This window comes from Morone saxatilis, unplaced genomic scaffold (genome assembly GCF_004916995.1).
Source record: "Morone saxatilis isolate NCDOM2014 unplaced genomic scaffold, NCSU_SB_2.0 Contig15, whole genome shotgun sequence".
Lineage (NCBI taxonomy): Eukaryota > Metazoa > Chordata > Actinopteri > Moronidae > Morone > Morone saxatilis.
Genome location: NW_023339707.1, coordinates 13,402,539 through 13,425,767, shown reverse-complemented (window position 1 = coordinate 13,425,767; position 23,229 = coordinate 13,402,539). Strand labels below are relative to the sequence as shown.

Genomic DNA, 23,229 nt, shown 5'->3' with positions numbered 1-23,229 from the left:
ATATTGGATCGTGTGTGCCTTGTTTCATCAGAAAAACTACAAACATTTTTTAAAGAACTACTTTTTCTACTGCTTGATTTACGAACTAATAATAAAATCCAACCTTAAGAATGGGACTGGCCCTCCGAAAAAGAAGTCTGGAAACATTAAGCGATTCTCTCCTGCCCCTGGAAATCAAAAAGCAAAGCAAGGATGCCACCTTGTGGTGAAATAATGGATCCCGGATCCCGGAAGTGAATTAACTGTGTGCCACTAAAGTCACACTTGCGTTTATGCTATAGCATCACTTAAGTTATGTTTTCTGTTAACGCTTTCGTACGTCGTGTAAGTAATATGGGACCGCTGTCAAACGGCACGGTAAGACACATCACATAGTATGATACAGTATAATGGAAACGATATTGTAGAAGCACAGTTACAGCAATTCAATCTGAACGTTAGGTTAGCTTCTGAGCTAGCGTTAGCTACATAACAATAGCATGCAGGTACATTTCAGTGCTATCAATTAGTTAACGTATTTATATTAAATTAACTAAATTGTCACCACTCAAGCTGTCCGCCATTAATGCATGTAAATACACACTCACTAACGTTAGCTAATGCCGTTTTTGTTGAGTTGCTGGATACCTGAAATGAAATGCTTATTATTAGCTAAAGTTAGCTACGAAGTAACATGGAGAATGATTAACAGCAGGAAGTGATTCAGTGGTAACTCCTAACACTCTCCTCTACTCTTGTCCATCGTGTCTCTTCTCCACAGGTGCTGGGAAATGGAAAGAAATGAGTTGAAAACGCCTTCAGGACCTCAGGTGTGACCTCCAGTGGGTGCAGTGTATCACACCATGTTGGTGACAGCGTACCTTGCCATCATTTTCCTGCTTGCCTTGTGTGTTGGCCTCGAGCTCACAGCCCGCCGTCTCACCCCACCTCAGTCTGCTCCTACTGCTGTAGCCAACCCAGTCTTCCGCCGCTTCCAGAGCATATTTCTCCGGGCATACCTTTTGGCTTTGTGGGCAGACTGGCTCCAGGGTCCTTACCTCTACAAACTGTACCGCCATTACAGTTTCCTGGAATCCCAAATAGCCATCTTGTATGTGTGTGGCCTGGCCTCCTGTGTGCTGTTTGCTCCTATTTCAGGCTGGCTCCCTCAAGCCTTGGGTCGCAGACAGACATGTCTTCTCTTCTGCCTGTCCTACTCTGCTTGTTGTCTCACCAAGCTGTCCAGAGACTACTTTGTTTTGATTGTGGGCCGGGTCCTGGGGGGTCTGTCCACATCCCTGCTCTCCACCACATTTGAAGCCTGGTATGTGCACCGTCATGTAGACATCCACGATTTCCCCAAGGAGTGGATCCCCAGCACCTTCACCAAAGCTGCTACCTGGAACCATGGGCTCGCTGTAGGAGCAGGGCTGGTGGCTAACTTGCTGGCTGAGTGGCTCCACCTGGGGCCTGTGGCTCCCTTTCTCCTGGCTGTACCCTGCCTGGCGTGCTGTGCCTGGGTGGTGCTAACAGACTGGGGCAAGGAAGAGGCGGAAGAAGGTCCTGCAGGGGACAAACAAACGCTGCATCTTGGCACTCCAAATGGAGCTGTGACCCGTTTGTCTGCGTGGGCCCGCTTCACACGCAGTTGCCATGATGGCTTGCGCTGCTTGCTGTCGGACAGGAGAGTCCTGCTCTTGGGTGGAGTGCAGGCTCTGTTTGAAAGTGTCCTCTACATTTTTGTTTTCCTGTGGACCCCGGTACTGGACCCTCATGGACCTCCTTTGGGTATAGTGTTCTCTTGCCTGATGGCTGCCAGTATGGCCGGCTCATTGCTGTACCGCCTAGCCACCTCCACACGCTACCGTCTTCAGCCTGGCCATGTTCTCTGCCTGGCTGTGCTGATGGCCTTCTTCTCCCTCTTCATGCTGACCTTTTCCACTGCTCCTGGCCAGCCAAGACCTCATGAGTCCTTTCTGGCCTTTCTGCTGCTGGAGCTGGCCTGTGGCCTCTATTTCCCTGCAGTCAGCTTTCTCCAGGGCAGGGTGATCCCAGAGGAAAAGCGAGCAGGTGTGCTGGCTTGGTTCCGGTTGCCTCTGCACCTGCTGGCCTGCCTAGGGTTGCTGGCGCTCCATGGGGAAATGTCAGGAACGGGTGGAGGGGAGGCTGGCAGCGGCACCAGACACATGTTTGGAGGCTGTGCAGTCATGATGCTGGCAGCTCTGATGGCTGTAGTCAGTCTGTTCACTCTAGGCAGAAATGACATAGACCTGAGACTGGAAGGAACCAGAGGGGAGGGGGAGATGTTCTGAGGAGATAAACCACACATCCATTCATGTGTGACTGGTTTCAAATGCATTGTGCCAGTTTTGTCTGAAAGTAGAAACCTCATGTGTTCCACTGGAGTAGTCGTAAGTCTACATTTTGCCAAATGCATCAATGGGTGTTTTCGTAAATTAAAATTCAGTTGAATTTCCATTTTTATGTTTCCCCTGTTACGTCTTTGTTGTTTTTGGGAGAGGGTTTTTCTAATCCTCTATGGATGTTTTCAGAACATGAACCATATCTACCTTAATTTGTCAAGTAAATTGCAGGAAGCTTTGTCAGCCATATCCAAAACTCTTATCATTCCATTAACTATTCCAGATAAAAACATATCATTGCTTCATTGTGTCCTGAAGGGAGATGGGGTGATGTGTTAACCTGTCACTATCCTCATAAGGATCTGTAATATTTTAGTTCCATCATATGTTTATAAACGGATGTGAAAAGATGTGAGTTTACAGAGAGCTCAATGAATATCCAAAGAAATAAGTCATAACTTACATGTAGACCAGTATCTGAATGTCAGTTCTTATAGTACTTCTTCCACAATACTTTTATTTCTGTGTGTGTGTTGTTGGTTTTTTCCAGCTTCTGTGTATTTTTAATGATAAGAGCAATCAGTAGGTCAGTTTTACTTTGAATGCTTTTTCTGCACTTGTCTACAGGATATTTGATCTGTATTGTCTTAACATTTTTTCTGTTCTTAACACTTTTAAATAAAAGTGCATATTGTACATAATGAATATGTATTTGTTTGTTATTGATGTTATATGAATATGTATTCAGTAGTATGATTTGGAGTTTCCAAATAATCATAAAATAGTGTGATATAAATATTTTACTTTACCAAATTTAAAAGGGAAAAATGTCTTTCCCCTCCAAGCAGGTTGTAAAGTTACTTCTTTTTTTATTTAATTCAACATTAACAAAACCTCTTAGCATTAAAATCTAATTCTGCACCAATCATTTCTTATAAATACAAAATGGATTGACTTCTATTTCAGGTCATTCTTAATCAAATGGCCTGTTTAAATTACCAGAAAACAGTCTAACTAACTAAATCTAGAAATGTCTAAATACTTTACCCCCTGCAATTCCCCTCTCTTAGTTTTGATGCAGACCATATTTCCAGATTTTTCTGGACAGGCCTTCATCATCCCCATTTGCCTTGGTACCATGGTACAGTCCCAGCTTTTCTCTATGGCGCAGCTTCACCTGGATGCTGCTAGAACATCCCTCTTTGGGTGAGGGGGGGGGTATCTGCACGAGTCTTAACTGCGTTGTTTGGGGATTACATCACTACATCGTCAGAGGGTGTTCAGTCAGTGAGCAGAGACGAAGAAGAGCACAGTCAGAGGTCTTTTCTGACAGTTTAGCTAGACTCTGCAAGAACTACACCATCAAGAAAGGAGACACCAGATCCCCATTTACTGCTTAAGACACAACTAGACAACCTACTGCAGGACGACACACGGGCATCATGACACAGGGCAAGGTATGAGCTTACTTTAATCGTGTCATTCATTTAATTATATTAAGAAGTCATTATTCCTGTTAATTATCACAATTATAAACAGTTCTGTACGTTGGATTTCTGTATTACATTATTATGTAACAGTGAGTTGACATGCGTGCCTCTGCTCCATCCCTTTAGAAATGCTTCATGGCAATGCAGGCTATTCAGCTGTGCCACATTTAGTCATTCTAATGAATGATAACTAGAGCCTGGTAACATGACTGTGGCTTTCTCTCCTGCAGAATAGTGTTTGTAGCCGCACAGTCCCGCAGGATTCAATAGCTGTTAAATAAAGTCGTTTATTAATTAAATAGTTAGTTAATTAATGGCACCTTAATCCTGTTGTAATGTTTCACGTATGCACATATGATATGTTTTGTGTTGTTTAAGGCTGAACTGTTGCCGGAGTTTATGTGAATGAAGTGCGTCACTGGCTGTTTTACCGTGTTGCGTCACCATGACAACTCGTTTCTCTCTGTAGCGCTGGTATAAAACGCTGCTGTGAGCTCCCCACCGTGTGTGCCTCTCACATTATTCCACATTATTCATCCTGATGGTTTCAACAGTTTTATGAAAATATGGCAGAAGAACAGCGGTAAAAAAAAAAAAATTGTACAAGGACTCGGGATTTTCAAGCATCGCCGGTTAGCTAATTATCTTTTAGAGACTGATGGTCTGTGACCCAAATCGTACATGTAGTCTTATTACTGTATATCAGTGGTAGAGGTGAAAGGAGTTAAAATACAGATGGTTAACAGTGTCTATTGTAAGCAGAATGTAGTAATGCTAGCTGTAGTCCAGTTGACATTGAAGCATTTTATAAATAATTAAATAAAATATCATGAAGTGTTAGGAATGGAAAAAGTGACCTATCGGGTGGAGGCAGATGAAATGTCAGCTGACATGTCAACAAATGAAAGCACTTCATTATGTGAAAGTAAAAGTGAATGCCCTGGCAATGAAAACACTTTAAATTCCAGTGTACAATATGATACCTAAACTGTTGCTACTGTAAAAGCAAGAATATAAATGATTATAATGTATCCAAGTGCCAATACAGCAGTACTACATAAGCAGTACTCAAACTGCAAATCTGTCAGGACCATTTATCTTTGATTTTTCAAGATAAAGAACCTCCTGAAATATGACTTACTACGCACTGAGTAATAATAATTCCACAGTGTGATTCTCTGCAGCATAAATGTTTATAGTTTTACATTTTCAGGAGGTGAGTGGGTGTGTGTGTAATATCACACTAGTTAACTAGTTACTTTACTGACAGACAAGGGAACACTACATTCAAAACCAGACATTAAAAGTTCATGTTAAATGTAAGGGAGTTTGTTTGTCTTCAAATATTGATTTACTCTCACCTAAAATGACAGATTATAAACTAAAAGATAACAAATTGTTCATCTTTTGGCCTTTTAGCTTTTACTTGCAAACAAGACCGCCAATGGCTCCAGCGAACAAGTCTTAGTGTCACCAGTTCCTCCCAGCTATGAGGAAGCCACCGCAAGTATGACAACACTTTTATCCTTCTATATTTAATGATAAAGTTAGTCATTATCTTAATATATATATAGATATATATATATATCATAAGTAGGCTGTATGTTGGCTGAAAAAATACACTGTAGTGTTTACTACCAAAAAGTCTTACATAAATATATGTGTTCTCCAGGCACCAGTGCGCCTTGCTACAATGATGTTGAGATGCTCACAGAGTTCACCTGGGATGATCGCAACATCAGGAGGGTCTTCATCCGTAAGGTATCAAACGCTTTATCATGACATTATGATTACAATATTAACTCTGTTGTGAATGCCACATATCACTGATAATTTACCTCAAATGAACTTTGTTAAACGTTAAAGGCCTACACACACCAGTACATGTATAATTACCGGTATGCAATTTTGTTTGATTTTAACTTGCTTTCTTTTAGGTGTATGCCATCTTGATGATCCAGCTTTTGGTCACTCTTGCTATTGTGGCTCTTTTCACATTCTGGTGAGCATTAGTCTAGACTTCTTCTTTCATATTTAACAATACTGATTTTAAGTAATTCTGATAGAAATCCACTGAGTTGTGTGCTTACTTAAGACTATGCTACTTTTAGTGACCCTGTGAAGGACTACATTCAAAGCAACCCTGGGTGGTACTGGGCCTCTTAGTAAGTAACAGGTTTAGTCAGTCTCAAGTCAGTAATACACAGTTACTCTGTACAGTTTTCAGTCACTTCTATCTAACAATATTTCTTTTGTTTAACAGTGCTGTGTTCTTTGCCACATATCTGACCCTCTCTTGCTGCGCTGCACCAAGGTAAGTTAAAGGTTTTCAAAATTGTGTACAATATATTTTAAAAAAAAACACAAAACATATATTATATATTAAACAAATATTAAAACTTCAATGTTTTACTCCCTCCTACAGGAGACAGTTTCCATGGAATCTGATTCTGCTTAGCATCTTTGTAAGTACAAGGCAGATATCTGTTATGTTTTTAATAAATGTTTTCTTGTATGGACTGAATTTGTGTTATTAGATGAGCAACTACAAACTGAGGTTTAGAATTGCAAACAGTACATTCATAAATTATCAAATGATTGTAAGTTGCCATGCCAGTTAAAATGATCTAAAACAAATAAAATAAAATATATTTTATAAAAGTTTATGCTCTCCAGTCATGACATGTTCAAAGATTTTTTTAAACAAATGCCTGCATTTCTCATGACTATCATATTTCCCATTACAGACATTGTCACTCTCCTACATGACAGGGATGTTGTCCAGGTAGGTCTTGCTGCTTCAGACCCTCTCCTTTCCAGATAATTAGGCAGCTATGTATTTTCTTTACAGCGTGTGAGGCTGTGTTTGTGGCCAGAAATGTAGGCTTACATAAAGCTGTATAGTTGGAACTCTCAGTAAGTTTTAAATGTTTTTTGTTTTAATAGCTTTTATAACACCAAGTCAGTGGTGATGTGTCTGGGCATCACAGCAGCAGTCTGCCTCCTGGTCACCATCTTCAGCTTTCAAACTAAGGTGAGAAAACTAACATTTTTCCTTTTATGTACTTTTATGTACTTAGTGAAAGTCATTCATGTGTGCCGGATTGTCACACTGTTGAATTAACATATTTATGTTTGATTTCATGTGCTTTCTCCATCCAGTTTGACGTGACATCCTACCAAGGCGTGCTCTTCGTCTTCTGCATGGTCATGTTTGTCTCTGGACTGGTGTTGGCATTCGTCCTTCCCTATCAATATGTAAGTATAACTATCTAAATCAAGCTATCCCACCAGTTGTGTGTCATGTAAGGTTGGGGGATTTTCAGACAACCAAGACATAGTTACATCGAATAGGAATGTAAACAGGGCACCCTGGTAGTGCACCTGGTAGAGCTGGAACTACATGTAGCAAGGCTGAGTCCTTGCTGCAGTGGGCCCCTTTTTTTTTTTAAAGGAATGTAAATCAACAGTCCCACAAATTTTTGACATTAGACTAATGCAGAATCAACTCTAAATTGAGATCATATTTAGTTATTGTACTATCATATGCATTCAGATGTAACATGGGCCTTTCATGTGGTTATCTAAACTGGAATCACATTTAATCAAGTCCTTTTTCCCATTTAGGTACCCTGGCTGGATGCCACCTTTGCTGCCTTGGGGGCCATATTGTTTACCATGGTAAGAGTACAGATACTGTCAAACCATTACTAATAGAAATTATCATATTTTGTCATCAGAATCATAAACAAACAAAAAGATGTCTTACTTGCCGTTTTATTTTCTGTTGTAGTTTTTGGCATTTGACACCCAGCTCCTCATGGGGAACAAGCGCTACTCTATTAATCCAGAAGAGTACGTCTTCGCCACTCTCAACCTCTACTTAGATATCATCTACATCTTCTCCTTCTTCCTTCAAATCTTCGGAACAAAACGAGAGTAAACCATAGCCTAACCTTTCTTACTTGCAGACAAGAAATGCACCAGTATGGCAATTTAGGCAGACATGATAAGAGTCTTTTAACATTTTGGTGATTGTGATGACAGTGCTTCCAATTGTAACAGCTTTATTTATTTAGTTTTTGCCTGATACTGATAAGGTCATGAATACTTTGTGAATCTCTTGTACAGCTATCCATGCACATGTCAGTATTCAAATCCAAAATGTCAATCTATCCCTCCTCTTTAGCATGTTGTGCACCCACCACGGGGTTAGATTATTAGCTTAACCAGCCAGAAACATTAAGTAATCGGTGAGCTTCTTCCATTTAACATAGATAAAACATACTGTGAGTGTTCATCTGAAGTTGTATGGGCAAACAATAGATGTCAATGACCTTTAAGAGGTATCTGGTCTAAAATACATTATGCATGACTTAAAAAAAAAGCCATAACAACAAATATATCATTTTTATTTATCTGTTTTTTTTTTTTTTTAAAAACAACAAAGACCTAACAATCCCACATATAGTCATCTCATCATTGGACTAATGCTGTGGGTGTTGATTTAGTGACTAAAAGCACAAATGTTGCTTTAAAAAAGCTTCAAAGATGCAAAAGAGTTTTCCTTTGTTTTCAATCATATCCAATGTTGTCTCAATACTGTGAATTACAAGAAACCTTTGAGCTTAGGCGACATGTTTTTCTGGCTTTTGAATGACAATCTGAAAATGCTATTTATCGGATTTTGGATGTTTCCACTCATCTCATTTACTGTATAATGTGTCTACGAGTTGATTTTTGCTGTATTTAACTTTCATACATTGTCTTCACATTGTGCAGGGTTTATTATTAGTATGTATTTTGTCTAACAAGTGTTTGAACCTGAAATTTTTTGAATGAAGATGTTTAAGACTTATTTTCATGAAAAATAGTTTGAACAAAGATTATAGTTTTTGTTCTTTATTATTTAAACTTATTCACTTGGTTGGAAGTGGTGACACATGATAATCAAATATAAACATGACAGTGCCATACATGCATGGATTTACTGAAACTTTTGATAAGGCCTGCATTTGTGAAGGGGCTTGAATGCTATATTTCATGACATATGAAGTTTATTTTTTTATGACAGAATGATATATTTCAGAAAGTGTAATGTAAAAGAGTTTAAAGTTTGAAATGAATTTATAATCTTATAAAGTGCCCTTTGATCACCTTTGTTTGATGATATTGATGCAGTATATTGTTTTAAGGGCACCCTGCATTTCACTGTAGCATTGGTTTTACTGTATTAATTTAATAAATGGTGAATGTGTGTGAATTCAATCACTGGTTCTCTTTGATTTAATAAATAATAATGTGCTTAATCTCCTCTTTATTACTTTTGTTTTAGTCTGTGTTGCTCATTTTAAAACGCCATGTAAAAAACTTATATGATAAACAGGACAGCTTAATTTCAGTTTTACATCCTAAACATTTCAATGTTGTGGAGGTGTCTTTAATTAAAATATTCTGAATGTCCTGATAACCTATCAGTACTCTGGTCCTCCTAAAGAAGATGTTTTTGGTTATTTCAGTTGTATATAAGTTCCTTATTCCTCTGTTTGCTTTGGAGCCATAGTTCTATTGCTATTATAATCTCTATAGTCTTTTGATTTGTGAACACTGAAATGCACAAATTGTACATATATATATTCACAATATATCATTGTAATATATATTTGTCTAAAATGTGTCTGTGTCTTTGGTTTTTCCTATGGTTATTAAACCCACAAACATTAGTTAGTTACTCCTGTAAGGTCCAAGGCTAGGTAAAGGTCATGTTGGGCAGGTAATGTGGCTTTAGTTAGGTATTTTGATGCCCAGGTGACACAATAATTGCCCATACAGAGCTGAACTAATGATCTGCATGGGCCTCCTCTCTCATCCTCCAATATCAATGTCACACCTAGTGTATACCATAGTCTGTTTTGTGTTTTACAAGTTTCATTGGACAAATTATACAAGTAAAGACTATTTCCAGCATGCTTTTGACTTAACAGGTTATCTTCCTGGTTTGCATTGTTTTGTTGTCTGTCAATTTAATTAGTTACAGACTGAAGAGAAATACACGTATTCGAATACGTTACGCCTAATTATGAATGAAAAAGAAATCTGAGAACACAATATGTGACCGTATGTGTTTGGCATAAACACTTATCTTCCCATTATTATTTCATTTAAAATAGAAAATCAGACGAGATCAACTTGATTGTATTTTAAAGCCAAATAACTGCGTGTGTTGTCTACATGTGACAGAGATCAAACTGTGTTCACAAGTCGATGCCGGCGGCTGTGACGTGATATTAAATGGTCTCCGCCGATCTACAACCAACCAGTAAATGTCGAGTACCTTCAGACGTACAACATCCAGTCGACCAATCACAACGCGCGATGGTTGAGCGTCCTGTTCAGCCATGTTGTGGTTTTGAATGAGGAAGAAGCGGGAGATAATATTCTTCAACGAGTTTATATGCAATTTAAAGTCCCGTTAAGGCGATGCAAATGAGTTAGTGTGTGACTCAAAATGATAACCGTATTTTTGAACGCGTTGGTTGCGATTTGTCGCATCCCTGTTGGAATTTAAACACACTTCCATAAATTAGCCGTGTAGCTAGCAACGTTAGCTAGCAAGGTAGTTAGCTTAGTGTGCTATCTAGGCAACTAGCTAATTCTCAGCGAAGTAGCTAACGGTTAGCTCGGTTCGTGGAAAGGTAAAATGATATTTGTGAGGAGTGTTAACCTTTGAAAGAGCCCCGGTTGACCTGCCTCAGTCGAATGAAGCGCACTAGCTTCATTTGGTTTGGCTATATTGACAGGTAAACCGAAAGCAGCTAACGCGATAGCGATTTGTCTGTGAAACGAGCGGCGTTATTTCTAAAACTTTTGAGCCATGTTGAATAAAATCTACGAATGGATAGAAACAAGCTTTGCCAATCTTCGCAATGGTGTGCCAGCTGCGGAGCACTCTGATGCACACCGGGCAGCGGGAGATGGTCGGATCAGGAGGAAAAGACCGATTGAATGGTATGAGCTGCAACGGCGTTAGTCCCTCGTGTAATCAAAAGTCGGTGTGTTTAAAAAGACACGGAATCAAACTGACCCCAAGTTGCTGTGAAGTTCTTTAATGAGTCTGTGTAATTAACGTTTCTGTAGAGCCGCTATTCGTGGCCTCGCTGTTCGTTTAGCGTCTCAACTATTTGTTATAATGTGAAGACTTTATTTCCAGTTTGTCGCAATGAATGGACTGTGGTACTAACTGTGTAGCATCAATCTGTTTCATAAAGTTTGGAAGATGGACATAACGTCGACCGAGATGGCTTAATGATAAAGAAATCTCGAATGGGTAAATAATTACTCCCTGTTTATTAAGTTACATATTACTGTGTGAGTTTGTGCGACGATAAAGTAGAACCAGTATGACCCTACTTACTCTCTTGTCTGTCGGTCTGTTTCAAATTTCTCAAGGAGAAATAATTGACACAGTCAAGATTGCAGCTGAAGGGGTTAAGACTCATAGCTCCAGTGTGGCTACATGGATGAGGAACAATGTGAGCCCTACCTTGAGAAATATACTGCCAACCTCCCCTGGTCCTCCACCTGGAGAGCCCCAGCCCTCAACATCAGCAGCAGTCTGGGCAGGGAGACCGGTAAGCAATTCGTTTCTGGGCCCTTAATGTCAAAACGTTTATGACCTTTATTTAAACATGTATGCGTTTGTGTTAAGATTGTTGCAAGGAACTCTCTGGATGAGACGTTCGCTGCTCCCGCCACAACTTTGGAGTGGAAAATATCCAAATCAGGTAAGATTGTCACTTGAAGCATTGTATAGGCTTGTTCATCAAGATTGCTATTGTTTGTATGAGCCCTGAAGTGAAGTTAATTATTGTACCCCTTTTATTTTGTTTCCCACTCTAGACTGCTTGCGTAATGAGAAGTCCATTATGGGATCAAAGGTCTGTAGGCGACAAGTGTGCATGAGTCCTACACATCGTGAAGTGCCAAAAACAAATGGGCACTCAGTCAACTTGCCACCCTCCATCACCCCTGAATTGCACCCCTCTCCACGGTTAGGCAGGCCCCTAAACCTCCGACCGCATGGATTGCCAAGGTATTCCTTACATCTTGGTTTATGATTCAAGACTTGCTTTTTGTTACGTTATTTAATATTATATTGGGTGAGCTATTGTCTGCTGATGTTTGATTACCGCACTGTCGTTTTGTGTTTGCAGTTTATTTAGTGGAGTTGCAAGCAGTTCCTGCACCAGCATGTATGAGAAGACCTTTCCCATCAAAGTGGTACAGAGCCCAACACACAGCAGCTCATCTGGCCACGTACATAGGGCCAGACCCCGCTGCACAGCACAAGAGGTCAGACGTCAGGACAATAAGGCACTTTGTGATTTCTTCTATATCAGGTGTTGCTTTTCTGTTGTTGACTTCATGGTTCTCCTCCGTGTTTGTCCAGTCTGTTTGTGAAGAGGAGAAGGAGGTCTACAGGCAGCTTCTGACCATGGTCTCTGGTGGTCAGTCGTCTTTCCTTCACAACGGCAGCTCACACGCCATTGTGAGGTCACACAGAGATTTGTACGTATCCATACCAATGTAGTAAACTTTAACAAAGCCACATTCCAGCTGTTAATGAAATATGTAAAGAGATGCACGGGTTGGGGGGGCTCCAGAGTGCTGCCAGAATTAATTCACAGGCCAGTGGGGGGCTCCAGAGGCATATAAACTTAACAGCAGTACTTTTCTCCAAACTCTAACTTTGTACTCTGTGTATCCTGGAATGACATATTCAATTTTGCACTTGCATATCTTTACAATCAGCTGTCAGCAGACTTTAAAAGTGCTAGTATTTTCTGCTTAGTTGAAGTTTAACCTATTTAAACAAAACAATATTAGTATCAGTATATGAACAAATGTCGAACCAGCCATGGAGCATAATCCAGCTTTTGTTCACTGTTGTGCCGTATTTGAGGGACACTCAATGGTAGTTGCATGTATGCTTTGTTTTTGTGGAACTGGCATGCAAGGAACACAACTCACAAACTCTCCTCACGTTCAATGGAAGGTTAATTTAAATGATTAATACATTTTAATAGTTCCATGTCTATCCTTTTTTGTCACTTTCTCATCAGTACCAGCTTTCTGACCACCAGCCGCAGACTTCTACAGTTCTCCTCGCCTACTGGGTCAGCAGCAGGGGAAACGTCTGACGGACCCAGCAGCCCTCCCAGCCCCAGGGGCATGTCTAGCCAGAGCTCCAGCAACCTCCCCAGCCCAGTGGGGGCTTCCAGCAGGCCAGGGATCCAGACATGGTCTCTGGACACAGACCTCAGCTCCAGCAGAGCAGCTACTCTCTCATCAGCTCCCTCCCCATCTGCACTGCAGGATAACTCCTCTCAGGACACACAATCATCAGGTAAAACTCTCACCCCCTGCTGTGTGCACATAAATGAAATATAGGCCTTGTCAAATGGGAAACCATAAGTCAAATCTGTGTTTCGTCTTGTCTTTTCTTGCAGCTCATGACGCTGACTCTGTAATTATTGTAAATGAGAAAAAGGGTAAAAAGCCAGACAGCTCAAGGTTAGTATTTGTTTTCAGTCAGTCTTGCCATTTCCTTCCTTACATTGTTTTATCACGAGCTATATTTCACTGTTGTTAATGCAATGTGTAACATGATTACCCTTTACACAAGCATGGTCAAAGATGTAGACGTCTAAACTTTTCATGTCTGATGCTGTTAATTTCATTCATAATGCCACTAAGTCCCGCACACTGGTCCTTTTTAAGTCAACTCAAGTGTTTTATTTGTATTTTAAAAAACATATTTTTTATGTCTTTACAGTGTGCCATGTTTCCAAGCTGAGTTATGGATCAAAGAATTGTAAGTACACTCCTATGTAATTATACCGTTTATCCTCTATTCACTGATATTATTTCTGAATAGAGGAAAACATGTATTGTTTTTGTCACTGTAGGACAAGTATGTATGACTCTCGAGCGAGAGAAAGACGGAGACAGATAGAAGAGCAGGAGGCCCTGGCTGCCCAGCTGCTGCGACAGGTGAGTGTGCACCACTGAAGCTCTTTCAGATTCAGTTCTATCATATTTGTTTTTCTCCCACTGACCTGTGTCGTGTTATAACTGGTTCCCAGCGTCTGTCTGAAGAGGGGCAACGCAGCCCAGATGTCGAGGTCCATGTTCGAGTCCCTTTGGAGAAGGAGGTTCCTTTGACTCTTGTGATAGAAGAACCGAAGCCTTTGGAAGTGAAACCAGAATTCCCCGAACTTACAGAGGTGTGGTCATTGTGTCCTAATGTGCATGCAATGTTTATCATATATAGAATTCATTTAGATGACCCACCCACGGAGACTTGCTATCACTTAGAAAGATTATGATTTCTTTCGCTGACATTAAGTGGTCTATGCTGCTTAAGTTAAGGGCAGATGTACTTTTCACTCCTATTGAGATCCCACTCTCTGGTTAAAAACAATAAGGTTAGAAATTATTAAAATATTAGAATTCAGGGTGGTACAAGCATTTTTTTTGTTTCTGTAGGCTGTCAGGCAGTACGAGTTTAGGAACACATTTATAGTAGTAGTATAAGGGCTGAGCTAATATTCCCTGCTTTTTCACGTGTATGCTTTCTCTTTCTATTAAGGAAATGGAGGATGAGGTGAACATGGTGCTAAGAGGAGGTAGCTCTCATGATGTATTAAGTGAAGGGTTTGGTCTCAGCCTCACACGTAAAGACCTGCAGACCCTCAGCAACCTCAACTGGCTCAATGATGAGGTGAGTACATATTTATCCTCAAGGTATAAGATCTGTGTGTGTGTGTGTGTGTGATCAGCAGGCATTCATTTTGCACCACACTCTTGTGTTGGTTATGCATATATTTTGACATACATCAAAAATACACAACCATGATTATATTGTTTGGGTTTTTTTTAGTAATTGTTGCACAACTGAGACATACAGTGGTGATTGTCCAGTGAATTGAAACTCTCCCTCCTTAATCTCTCAGGTGATCAACTTCTACATGAACCTGCTGGTTGAGCGCAGCAAGGACCCCAACCTGCCATCAGTCAATACGTTCAACACTTTTTTCTATCCCAAGCTGCGCAGCAGTGGCTACTCTGCTGTCCGCCGTTGGACCAAAAAGATGGACATCTTTTCTAAAGACATCCTGCTGGTTCCTGTCCACTTGGGGGTGCACTGGTGCCTCTCTGTAAGTCTTAATGGCCATAACTGTGAACCTGGAAGTAACAATCTTGGGATTTATATTGCGGTTTTTTTATTGTGCAACTCTTTCTCTCAGGTGGTGGATTTTCGCAAAAAGGCTATCCTGTATTTTGATTCAATGGGAAGAAGCAATGATGAAGCATGCAGAATATTGTTGTAAGTTTCATTATATGATACATTGGTTTGTTGGTAAATTTGGGACTTTTTTTATTTTTATTTGGGAATTTGAGTTTCATGAGTATAGAAATAAATGAATTTGTATTTCCCCAGTGAATACCTGCAACAGGAAAGTAAAGACAAGAAAGGCAAAGAACTGGATACCTCAGGCTGGACTCTGCACAGCAAAAGGCGCAATGTAAGTCCTACACAGGAGGGCGGAGAGTATTAAATAGTATGTTTCCATTGTTGTGCCATGTCATGCTGTGTCATCTACATGCGTTTAGGAATTGTGGATAAACTTCAATCATCAGCAGGGAGTTCCAGGTTATAGTTCTTGGAGCTAGTAGTGCCTCCATCCCTGGCCAGCTTGTCCTGCTCTGTGTTGCATAGTTACCAGTGGACTAGTTTTTAATATTCATGTTGTTACATTTTACAGTTATTTATATTTGCAGCATTCCTTGGTAACTAGTAGTTAGTTTCAAAGTAGTGATACATTTCAGTGTATAAGCTTCAAGTGACCTGGGGCCTGTTTCAGAAAGCAGGTTTAACAAACCCTGTGCCTAATCTTAAACTCAGAGTTTACTAACCCTGAGATAGGAAACTTGTTGAGTTTTTTGGTTTCAGAACAGTTGATCTAAGTTAATTCAGGAAACTCTGAATATGTTCACACCATGGGAATAGGTACATAAAAGGCAGAACCTCTATTTTAGCCTCATAAAAAAAAGTCAGAGCAGAGAAAATGTCAACAAGTTAACACAACACAGTTTTATGCTCTGTTATTTAATTCTTTGTTTACCAGACTTGCATTTCCTTAATGGATGATAAACTCTCAGATTCCACCACTTAACTAGCCTGTAGCTTTATCCTACATTACTTTTTAATATATTTGTTCTGCTTTAATCTGACGGGTGTGTTTTGTACACAGTGGCAGATTTGAAAAATATAGAAATCAAAGACATAGATACATGATTGTAAGCTTACAATCTGATCCAGTAATAATGTGTTTGATGATTTGCACTTGAAAAGGTTAAAATACTACATCATTGACAGAGATGATTGTTCATTGGTCCTTTGTGTCTGAAGCTTTTTACTGAGATTACACATTATGATCAATACATTTTTTTAGCAGAACTGCTCTAACAAAATGACAGCTGTCTTGTGTACAGTTACAAAAACCCTTCCATTCGATCCTGTGTAGTATTTTATTTTTATTTTTTTGTGAAGTCAAAAACCGCTCTTCAAATGAAATGAGTAACAAATATTATTTAACCAGGATTTTGATTCTAACATACAGTAAACAATAGCTAATTAATGCGCTTCCATACGGACTGAATCAGAAAGGGGGGAAAACAAGTTTGTCTGGCTCTAGCACTTGTTTCAAAGTTGAGAGCGGGAGTAAAAAGTAGAGGTGTTATTTGCCTGAGTAAATTAAAGCCCCCCTTCACTACAACATATGAAGAAAAAGCCAAGCAACCATCTGCAGTGGGAGCCCACGTGTCTCCTAGCTTCAAAACAATGCTCCTTAGTTGACTGGTTGCTGGCCTGTGTGCCCATTGGTTGAGTCATTTATTGTGTTTATCATTGAAATTGTGGTGGTGTTTCCAATGTTGTTTTGTGGTACTGTGGCTTTCTTTTAAAGTCTTTGGAGCAAATGAAGAGAAACTACTATTGTGCAAAATCTATTCATACGGTTTCTTTGTCAAGAACAAAATGTCCCATGATGCTGGATAAAATCTGATAAATGAGTTGTCAAAGCAAAATCCTAACAGTTGGTAAAGTACTGACAAAATATCCTGTCAGATTTATACTGATAATTAGTCAGTATGTACTGTGCAATGTCCAAATTTAAATAATAATAATGACATTTTTATCCCTTCCTTTCCTCTCAGGAAATCCCACAGCAGATGAATGGTAGCGACTGTGGAATGTTCACATGCAAATATGCAGATTACATTACCAAAGACAAGCCAATCACATTCACTCAGGTAAACATAAACCGCATCAACAAAGGAGATTTATCATGATCATCATGATAGTGGCCTAAGAATGGCTTACGTGACCTCTGTTTTTCTTCACAGAAACACATGCCCTACTTCAGAAAAAGGATGGTTTGGGAGATCGTGAACCATAAGCTGTTGTGATGTCAGTATGAGGACTGAACTCGTATAGTCGTCTCACGATGTCACACGTCGTAACGATGGCTACGTTCGACAGCAGGATCCTCTTACAGTAGTACTGTTTTGGGATAGACTTGCACACCAGCTCATCAGATCAGGAACCAGCTCTGCTACTCTGCTGCCCACAGCTGATCAGAGCTGATGGGATGGTGCTGGAGAACCAAACACTGCCTCCCACTCTTTTTTTGGTGCACCTATGGAGCATCAGTACAGCAGCTGAAACACTGCGTGTTTTGTATTGCCCAGCCAGAACTGTTTTTGAAAAATCCCGCTTTAACTGGCTTACAAAACCATACTCTGAGCTGCAATGTTCAGTTTGATGCAAACATACAAAGTTTACATGTTTTTCGTCTTACAGGGAGGTGAGCGCATTATGCTATAATTTTTATAATGACAGTAATACTATATTTTGGTGGCACTGTCAATGTTTGATACTTTTGGTATGTGCAAAGAAAAAATGACTTTACAATGAAAATATGAATGCCCACAAAACTGGAATTTGAATGACATCTTGTCTAAAAAATCTGTCTTTGTATTTGGGCTTTTATTTTTTTTTCCAGTTTCCACATTTCACCTGAAACAGGATTATTTTTATTTGTTGGTTTAAAACGCACAATAGTCGTCAGATATGACATTGCCTCAGAGTATGATTTATAATGGTAGCAGAATGTTGTCTTACCTTGCCATTAAAACTGCAGGGTGAAAAAAACATCCCATTTCATTCTTACCCATTAGTCAAAGATTGTAAATTAAGGTTCAAAGTCTATTTTATGTATTTTAGAGTTTCTTCATTTGACAGCAGCTTTTGGGCATATTCGGTATATTTTGAACTTTGTACATACTTAAAACATATACGGCCTCTTGAACAGTGTAATATACTTTTTCTTTACGTATTTCCTATATTTTTTATCTAGATTCAACTCTGTTTTAGAAATAAATTCTCATGTATTGTGACTGTTCTTTGTGTATTACCTCAAAATCAGCTGGGTTTGATATAAAAACTGCCACGTTTGATAATTTGATAAACAAGAGAGAACCTTGATGTGTGTCTTGGCTTATTTGTAGTGCATTATCCCTTTTTACAATATATAACGTGGTCCCTTGTGTAATAGCAATCACGCAAACACAGTGACATTTTTTTTTATTAAAAAAATGAGAAGTTCAAAATCAAACCAAGTTAAAAGTTTTAATAGCTGTAGGGTTTTTTTTCTATCAAGAAGACAAAGAGCTGCATCATGGCACAGACTAACATTTACTGAGGAGAGGTTGTTTGATGCACAAAACAAGACTGCACAGACATCGTTGAACATGAATTACAAACTGACCTGTGACTTGATAAATTGATTCAGCTAAAAGATTTCTAAATACTTAGCAATTCAAAATTAGCAGCAATACTTCTTTAGACTCAATAAGCCACTGTTAAGTTTTTCTTCAATGTTTTGGACACAATAGGAATTAAAAGTTGTAAATATTTCTTTGCTTCATAGATCTATGTTCAGAGTAGTTTGATATAACAAAAGTCTTTTTCAACATTTGCAGTGCATGAAAACAAAAACAATTCCAGTCAGAGGTCAAGCCCACGAGTAGCACTTCATTATCCCTTCCTGTGAAATCTAAGGCATTTCTGTGAAGGTTATTTTCTCCTGGAAATAAACTGTTTCATGGTTTTAAAAGAAGAAAACATCTACAAATACTCAGCAAGAAAGCAAGCTAACAAACAGGTCTAGACGGAACACACAAAACTAACATAAAACTTGCAACTGGATGGAATGGAGAATTATATCTAACAACTAACGTGTCCATGTAAAATAAAAGTTGGGTAGATGAGTGGGAAACCCGCCTTCGTTCACATAAAGCACATCTGCCGTAGTTGTTTAGAGTTCTTACATTTCATACAGTCATATTAACAACCACATTTTGGTATGAAATAGTTCCCTTTTAATGCAGCAATTTTCCTAACAATGAAACCAAAGATAAATGTGTCGGAAAACAAACAAATCTCAATGTATGTATAATGAAAAATGTGAAGTCATATTGTGAGGTGATCCATTGTCGTCATATGAGGTGTTTCTTGGATATCTGTAGTATTGCATTTATAAGGATAATAAATTAATTGCATAGATCATCAGACCTTGGGCATGTTTTCCGAACATTGGACGGAAGAGTTAAAGGATGTGGACACAGTACCAGCTGTGAACAGTCATGAGACCCACTGTTGGTTATTGCCTGTGAACCTTGTACACGAACTGAATCTACATTGCTCTAGCAGGATGAGGTAAGTCAAGGTTTTGAACATATATTTATCTGACATTATTCCCAACTGCTTGGGGTACAGCTCTGTAACAATGCATCTGAACCTAGCATACATAATTAATCCACAAACAGGAGTCATGTTCACAAAGCGACAACATTCGCGACACAGACAGAACTGAAATGTCTGTAAAAAAAAACATTAAAGCATCTTTGACATCAACACTGAAACCAGAACGAGAGAGAAGTTTGCAAACATACGAACAAATCACTATTTTTAAAAAAGACAGAGAGAAGTTGAACACATCTATTTCTCACTATTTGAAGCACACAGCACACTATCAAAAATAAAATCAAAGCTTCTTTGAAAAATAGGACCAATCTTAAAAGTATTAAAACTGAATTAAAAAAAAAAACTTAACAAACCTTTAAATAAGAAATGTAAAAAAAAAAAAAACATGAGGGTGAAAAACAGAAATGCGGAAATATATGCAAACACACAGCAAAGGCCAGTATTAAAGCATCTCTCCACTGGCCATAATAATCCACCGTAATAGTGTTTTCTGAACAGGACAGAGCCACGCTTTACCTGTTGATCTCCACATCCGTGTAATAAGAACTTCATACTCTAATAACAACATCAAATTCTTGCTTCAGAAAATACAGTTTTGGGATTCAGAGATTCAGCTTCCCTTTTTATAAAAGGGACATGAGGAAAAAAAACTGAAAACACATAGCAATATATAGATTGCTATTTTTTGGTATAATTTTGTATCATGTTGTTATTAAAATACCTGAAGCAATACTACACCGATAAAAGGAAATCAAAAGAAAGCCTAAATAAATTTAAATCTCTTATTTACAGGCAGCTGTGTGTGAGATGTGATCCCTGTTAAGCAACTTTGGATTCCATCAAGTGGAGCAGCTCAAAGTGAACCTATATTTAGAATTTTATGATAATAATCTCTGGAATGCTTTAAATCTATTTAGCTCTTTTAAAGAAGTCTTCTCTGTGAAATCTGCCATTAATGACCATCATCTCTAAATGTTCTCTTCTTTGTAATCTTCTGATTGTCTGAAGCTTTATCGAGATTGCTGAAACTATAAATTATTTGAGATTCAAGTGCCAAAAAAACAAGTGATACCACTTCAGGTAAAGTTTCATACCTGATAAACTTGCTGCCACTTTGAGAGATGCTAATCCAAGTCAGCACCATATTTGTCTAAAATGCAAGTCATCAGCTTTTTTAAATGACTCTTTTTCGAGACTTCTGTAATTCAAATATTTGCACCAATCAATCAAACTAGAACACATGAAGCTAGAAATGCACCAAAACAAAGAATTATGTACAAAAGCCTGAAAGTATCAGACAAAAAAAACGTGAAGTAAAATCAGCATATCTTACAAATCGTCAAAACAAAACATGACTAAAAATAAAACATGGTGTTGAAATGTTCTTTTCCTGGTTTCATTCTAGCTCCCCGGAGTAGTATTAGAAAATAATGTGAATAACGCTCAAAAACCTTTTAAACATGTGTAGTGTGTGTGTGTGTGTGTATGTCTTTTTTTTCTTGACTGTTATCAAAATAGATGTTTCTTGTTCCATTCTTCCATTTTTCATTGCCTGCCATTCTCCAGCCTTGATTGCCTGGAGTAAAAGAGTTTGTTTTAAAATATGAGTTTGTAGAAAATATCTTTTTTGTTTGTGTTGTCCTTTCTGTGTAACAGTCCATGTTCCTTCGCGTGTAGAGAGTGTAGAGTCAGAGTGCTGAGTTCTCAGCACTTGGGCTCCTTGAGAGTCACTCTGGCTCCAGAGGAAGATCTGAGACACAAGGTGACAAGACCAGCCAATTAGAAACAAGAGCTACTGCTGCACTGTCTCCTTCTGCAGTAACATCACAGCACGACAAAGAAATGTTTCTGGATTGAGATGTATGCACATACAGAGACACAAAACAAGCACACACACACACACACACACACACACACACAGACACTAGCAATAATCAAAACCCACCTCTTCACTTGTTATGCTGGTAGGAGTAGGTTGTGTGTTCTGTGGGTGTCTCTATGGCAACGGGTTGTTGGACGGCACTTTCCTGAGAGGGAGGCAGCAAATATTAAATCCGTGAGTGATTGTTTCAAATAACATTTTAGTGTTAAACTGCTCTAGTGAGAGAAAACAGAGGTGATTACCTCAACTGAGATGTTGGTGGCAGGCACTTGGGTGTACTGGGGGATGTAGGTCCCCTGCATAGATGTGTTTGCAGGCATATACTGCAGGAGGATGAAGACGATAAGTTAATTGGACATGATGGCTACGTTAGCAATAACACTGTCAAATAAAGCTGCATTACACAAGATTTGTAAGGGAAATTACACCTGTCTTCATCAGCCTAAATTATAAAGGGGAACTGCAACTCAAGAAGAAAATCTCATCCAAACCTTACCGAATTTTTACAAATAAAAGTTAGTCTAGTTATCTCCAACCTAAAGATATAGCAGAACCTTAAAAGTGGTGAATGAACACTCAGGGAAAGTTGAGATCATTGCCTCTCTCATCCCTTTGGTATCATCTTGTATAACACAATCACAGACCAGTCAGCTTAGTACACATAAGTGTTCTTTGTGAGGTTTACTGACATCACCTCACATGACTTTTGCATGTATACATTTAAGTGTTTTTCAGCTGCCATTCTAAGCCTCCAATATGTCAAATTATCTAGTGCAGCTCTAAGGGTTAAATATCACTGATAGCAGAATGTTGAATACTCTACTGACTGTGCCACTGCTGCCCATGGAGAGGTGGCTGAGCTGCTGTGTCAGGGGTCCCATCATCGAGGTCGGCTGGATGGACATGGTGTGGTCCATTCCTGGTGTCAGGACTGCTCCCTATAAAAAACACACAGTAGTGTTAGCACTCGCCATCTGGACAATGAATTCTGATAAGTGCATTCACACTGAGGTCGCATTGCAAAAACTCAGACCATATCTAAAAGTGTCCTGAATCAGAATCTAAAAGATCAGATTTCATGTGATTTGTGCTGCTCACAATGTCATGAAAAAAACTCAGACCTGAGTCACATATGAAAAAGAAAAAAGAAATGCAGATTTTGGCCACTTTTTCCCTGCAGTGTGAACGTAGACTCACATGAGTCAGACCGACTCATGTGAAGGCAGCAGAATATTAAAAAGCTTTTCCTGAAACTAAAACACGGAGGAAGGCCAAAAGCTTTAAAATTCAAGATACTCACTGTGGGTGGCATGATGTACGACTGATGATGTAACCAGGATGGGTTGTGTACCTGCAGGAACAAGAAAGATACACGTGTACCATAATAAGATTACATAATCTAAAAAGATTCAGTCATATTAAAAAATGGACAAGCAAAACTGTACAACTGTGTTGTTTTTATATTTAAAGTTGATTTAAAGTTATAAGTTATCCTTTATTGATCCTGTAAGGATTCTCTGCATTTAACCCATCCTAAATACTAAGATAAGATAACATAAGATAAGATATTCCTTTAATAGTCCCACAATGGGGAAATTCCAATATTACAGCAGCAAAGTGGAT

At 39.0% G+C, this 23,229-nt stretch overlaps 4 protein-coding genes across 5 annotated transcripts in view; 3 read left to right on the top strand and 1 right to left on the bottom strand.

Annotated features, from left to right (window-relative positions):
* Positions 1-221: 221 nt before the first annotated feature.
* Positions 222-3,043, top strand: mfsd5 (major facilitator superfamily domain containing 5). The gene is made up of 2 exons (XM_035657494.1): positions 222-357; positions 761-3,043. Exon 2 carries the CDS (start codon positions 843-845, stop codon positions 2,289-2,291), a length of 1,449 nt encoding a protein of 482 aa, XP_035513387.1. The 5' UTR covers positions 222-357; positions 761-842; the 3' UTR covers positions 2,292-3,043.
* Positions 3,044-3,600: 557 nt separating this feature from the next.
* LOC118324602 (protein lifeguard 2-like) lies at positions 3,601-8,260 on the top strand. Its single transcript, XM_035657024.1, has 12 exons — positions 3,601-3,799; positions 5,252-5,339; positions 5,505-5,593; positions 5,770-5,834; positions 5,944-5,997; positions 6,096-6,146; positions 6,258-6,297; positions 6,580-6,617; positions 6,779-6,866; positions 6,995-7,090; positions 7,460-7,513; positions 7,626-8,260. Exons 1-12 carry the CDS (start codon positions 3,785-3,787, stop codon positions 7,773-7,775), a joined length of 828 nt encoding a protein of 275 aa, XP_035512917.1. The 5' UTR covers positions 3,601-3,784; the 3' UTR covers positions 7,776-8,260.
* Positions 8,261-10,188: 1,928 nt separating this feature from the next.
* On the top strand, positions 10,189-18,443 carry si:dkey-21c19.3 (sentrin-specific protease 1). Its single transcript, XM_035657378.1, has 18 exons — positions 10,189-10,840; positions 11,101-11,159; positions 11,282-11,463; positions 11,541-11,616; positions 11,732-11,924; positions 12,046-12,184; positions 12,282-12,400; positions 12,955-13,238; positions 13,342-13,405; positions 13,668-13,706; positions 13,801-13,885; positions 13,978-14,118; positions 14,484-14,615; positions 14,848-15,051; positions 15,142-15,221; positions 15,336-15,420; positions 17,114-17,209; positions 17,303-18,443. The coding sequence occupies exons 1-18, from the start codon at positions 10,707-10,709 to the stop codon at positions 17,363-17,365; spliced, it is 2,175 nt and encodes a 724-aa protein (XP_035513271.1). The 5' UTR covers positions 10,189-10,706; the 3' UTR covers positions 17,366-18,443.
* A 130-nt stretch (positions 18,444-18,573) lies between these two features.
* Positions 18,574-23,229, bottom strand: part of LOC118324582 (RNA-binding motif, single-stranded-interacting protein 2-like) — a 19,406-nt gene continuing 14,750 nt past the window's right edge. For both annotated transcript variants that reach the window (XM_035657004.1, XM_035657005.1), the window contains exons 10-14: positions 22,907-22,957; positions 22,434-22,544; positions 21,849-21,929; positions 21,670-21,751; positions 18,574-21,474 (exon numbers count right to left, since the gene is read on the bottom strand). In XM_035657004.1, coding sequence (XP_035512897.1) covers positions 21,674-21,751; positions 21,849-21,929; positions 22,434-22,544; positions 22,907-22,957 — 321 coding nt within the window. In that variant the 3' untranslated portion in view covers positions 18,574-21,474; positions 21,670-21,673. The remainder of the gene's footprint in view (positions 21,475-21,669; positions 21,752-21,848; positions 21,930-22,433; positions 22,545-22,906; positions 22,958-23,229) is intronic.

Excerpts from the sequence above, each read along its gene's own strand:
- mfsd5 (XM_035657494.1), top strand. The coding sequence starts at position 843 with ATGTTGGTGACAGCGTACCTTGCCATCATTTTCCTGCTTGCCTTGTGT.
- LOC118324602 (XM_035657024.1), top strand. Across the intron at positions 5,594-5,769 it reads GGAGGGTCTTCATCCGTAAG|GTGTATGCCATCTTGATGAT; the intron begins GTATCAAACGCT and ends GCTTTCTTTTAG. Across the intron at positions 6,618-6,778 it reads ATGACAGGGATGTTGTCCAG|CTTTTATAACACCAAGTCAG; the intron begins GTAGGTCTTGCT and ends TTGTTTTAATAG.
- si:dkey-21c19.3 (XM_035657378.1), top strand. The coding sequence starts at position 10,707 with ATGTTGAATAAAATCTACGAATGGATAGAAACAAGCTTTGCCAATCTT. Across the intron at positions 11,925-12,045 it reads CGACCGCATGGATTGCCAAG|TTTATTTAGTGGAGTTGCAA; the intron begins GTATTCCTTACA and ends TTGTGTTTGCAG. Across the intron at positions 15,421-17,113 it reads TGCACAGCAAAAGGCGCAAT|GAAATCCCACAGCAGATGAA; the intron begins GTAAGTCCTACA and ends CTTTCCTCTCAG.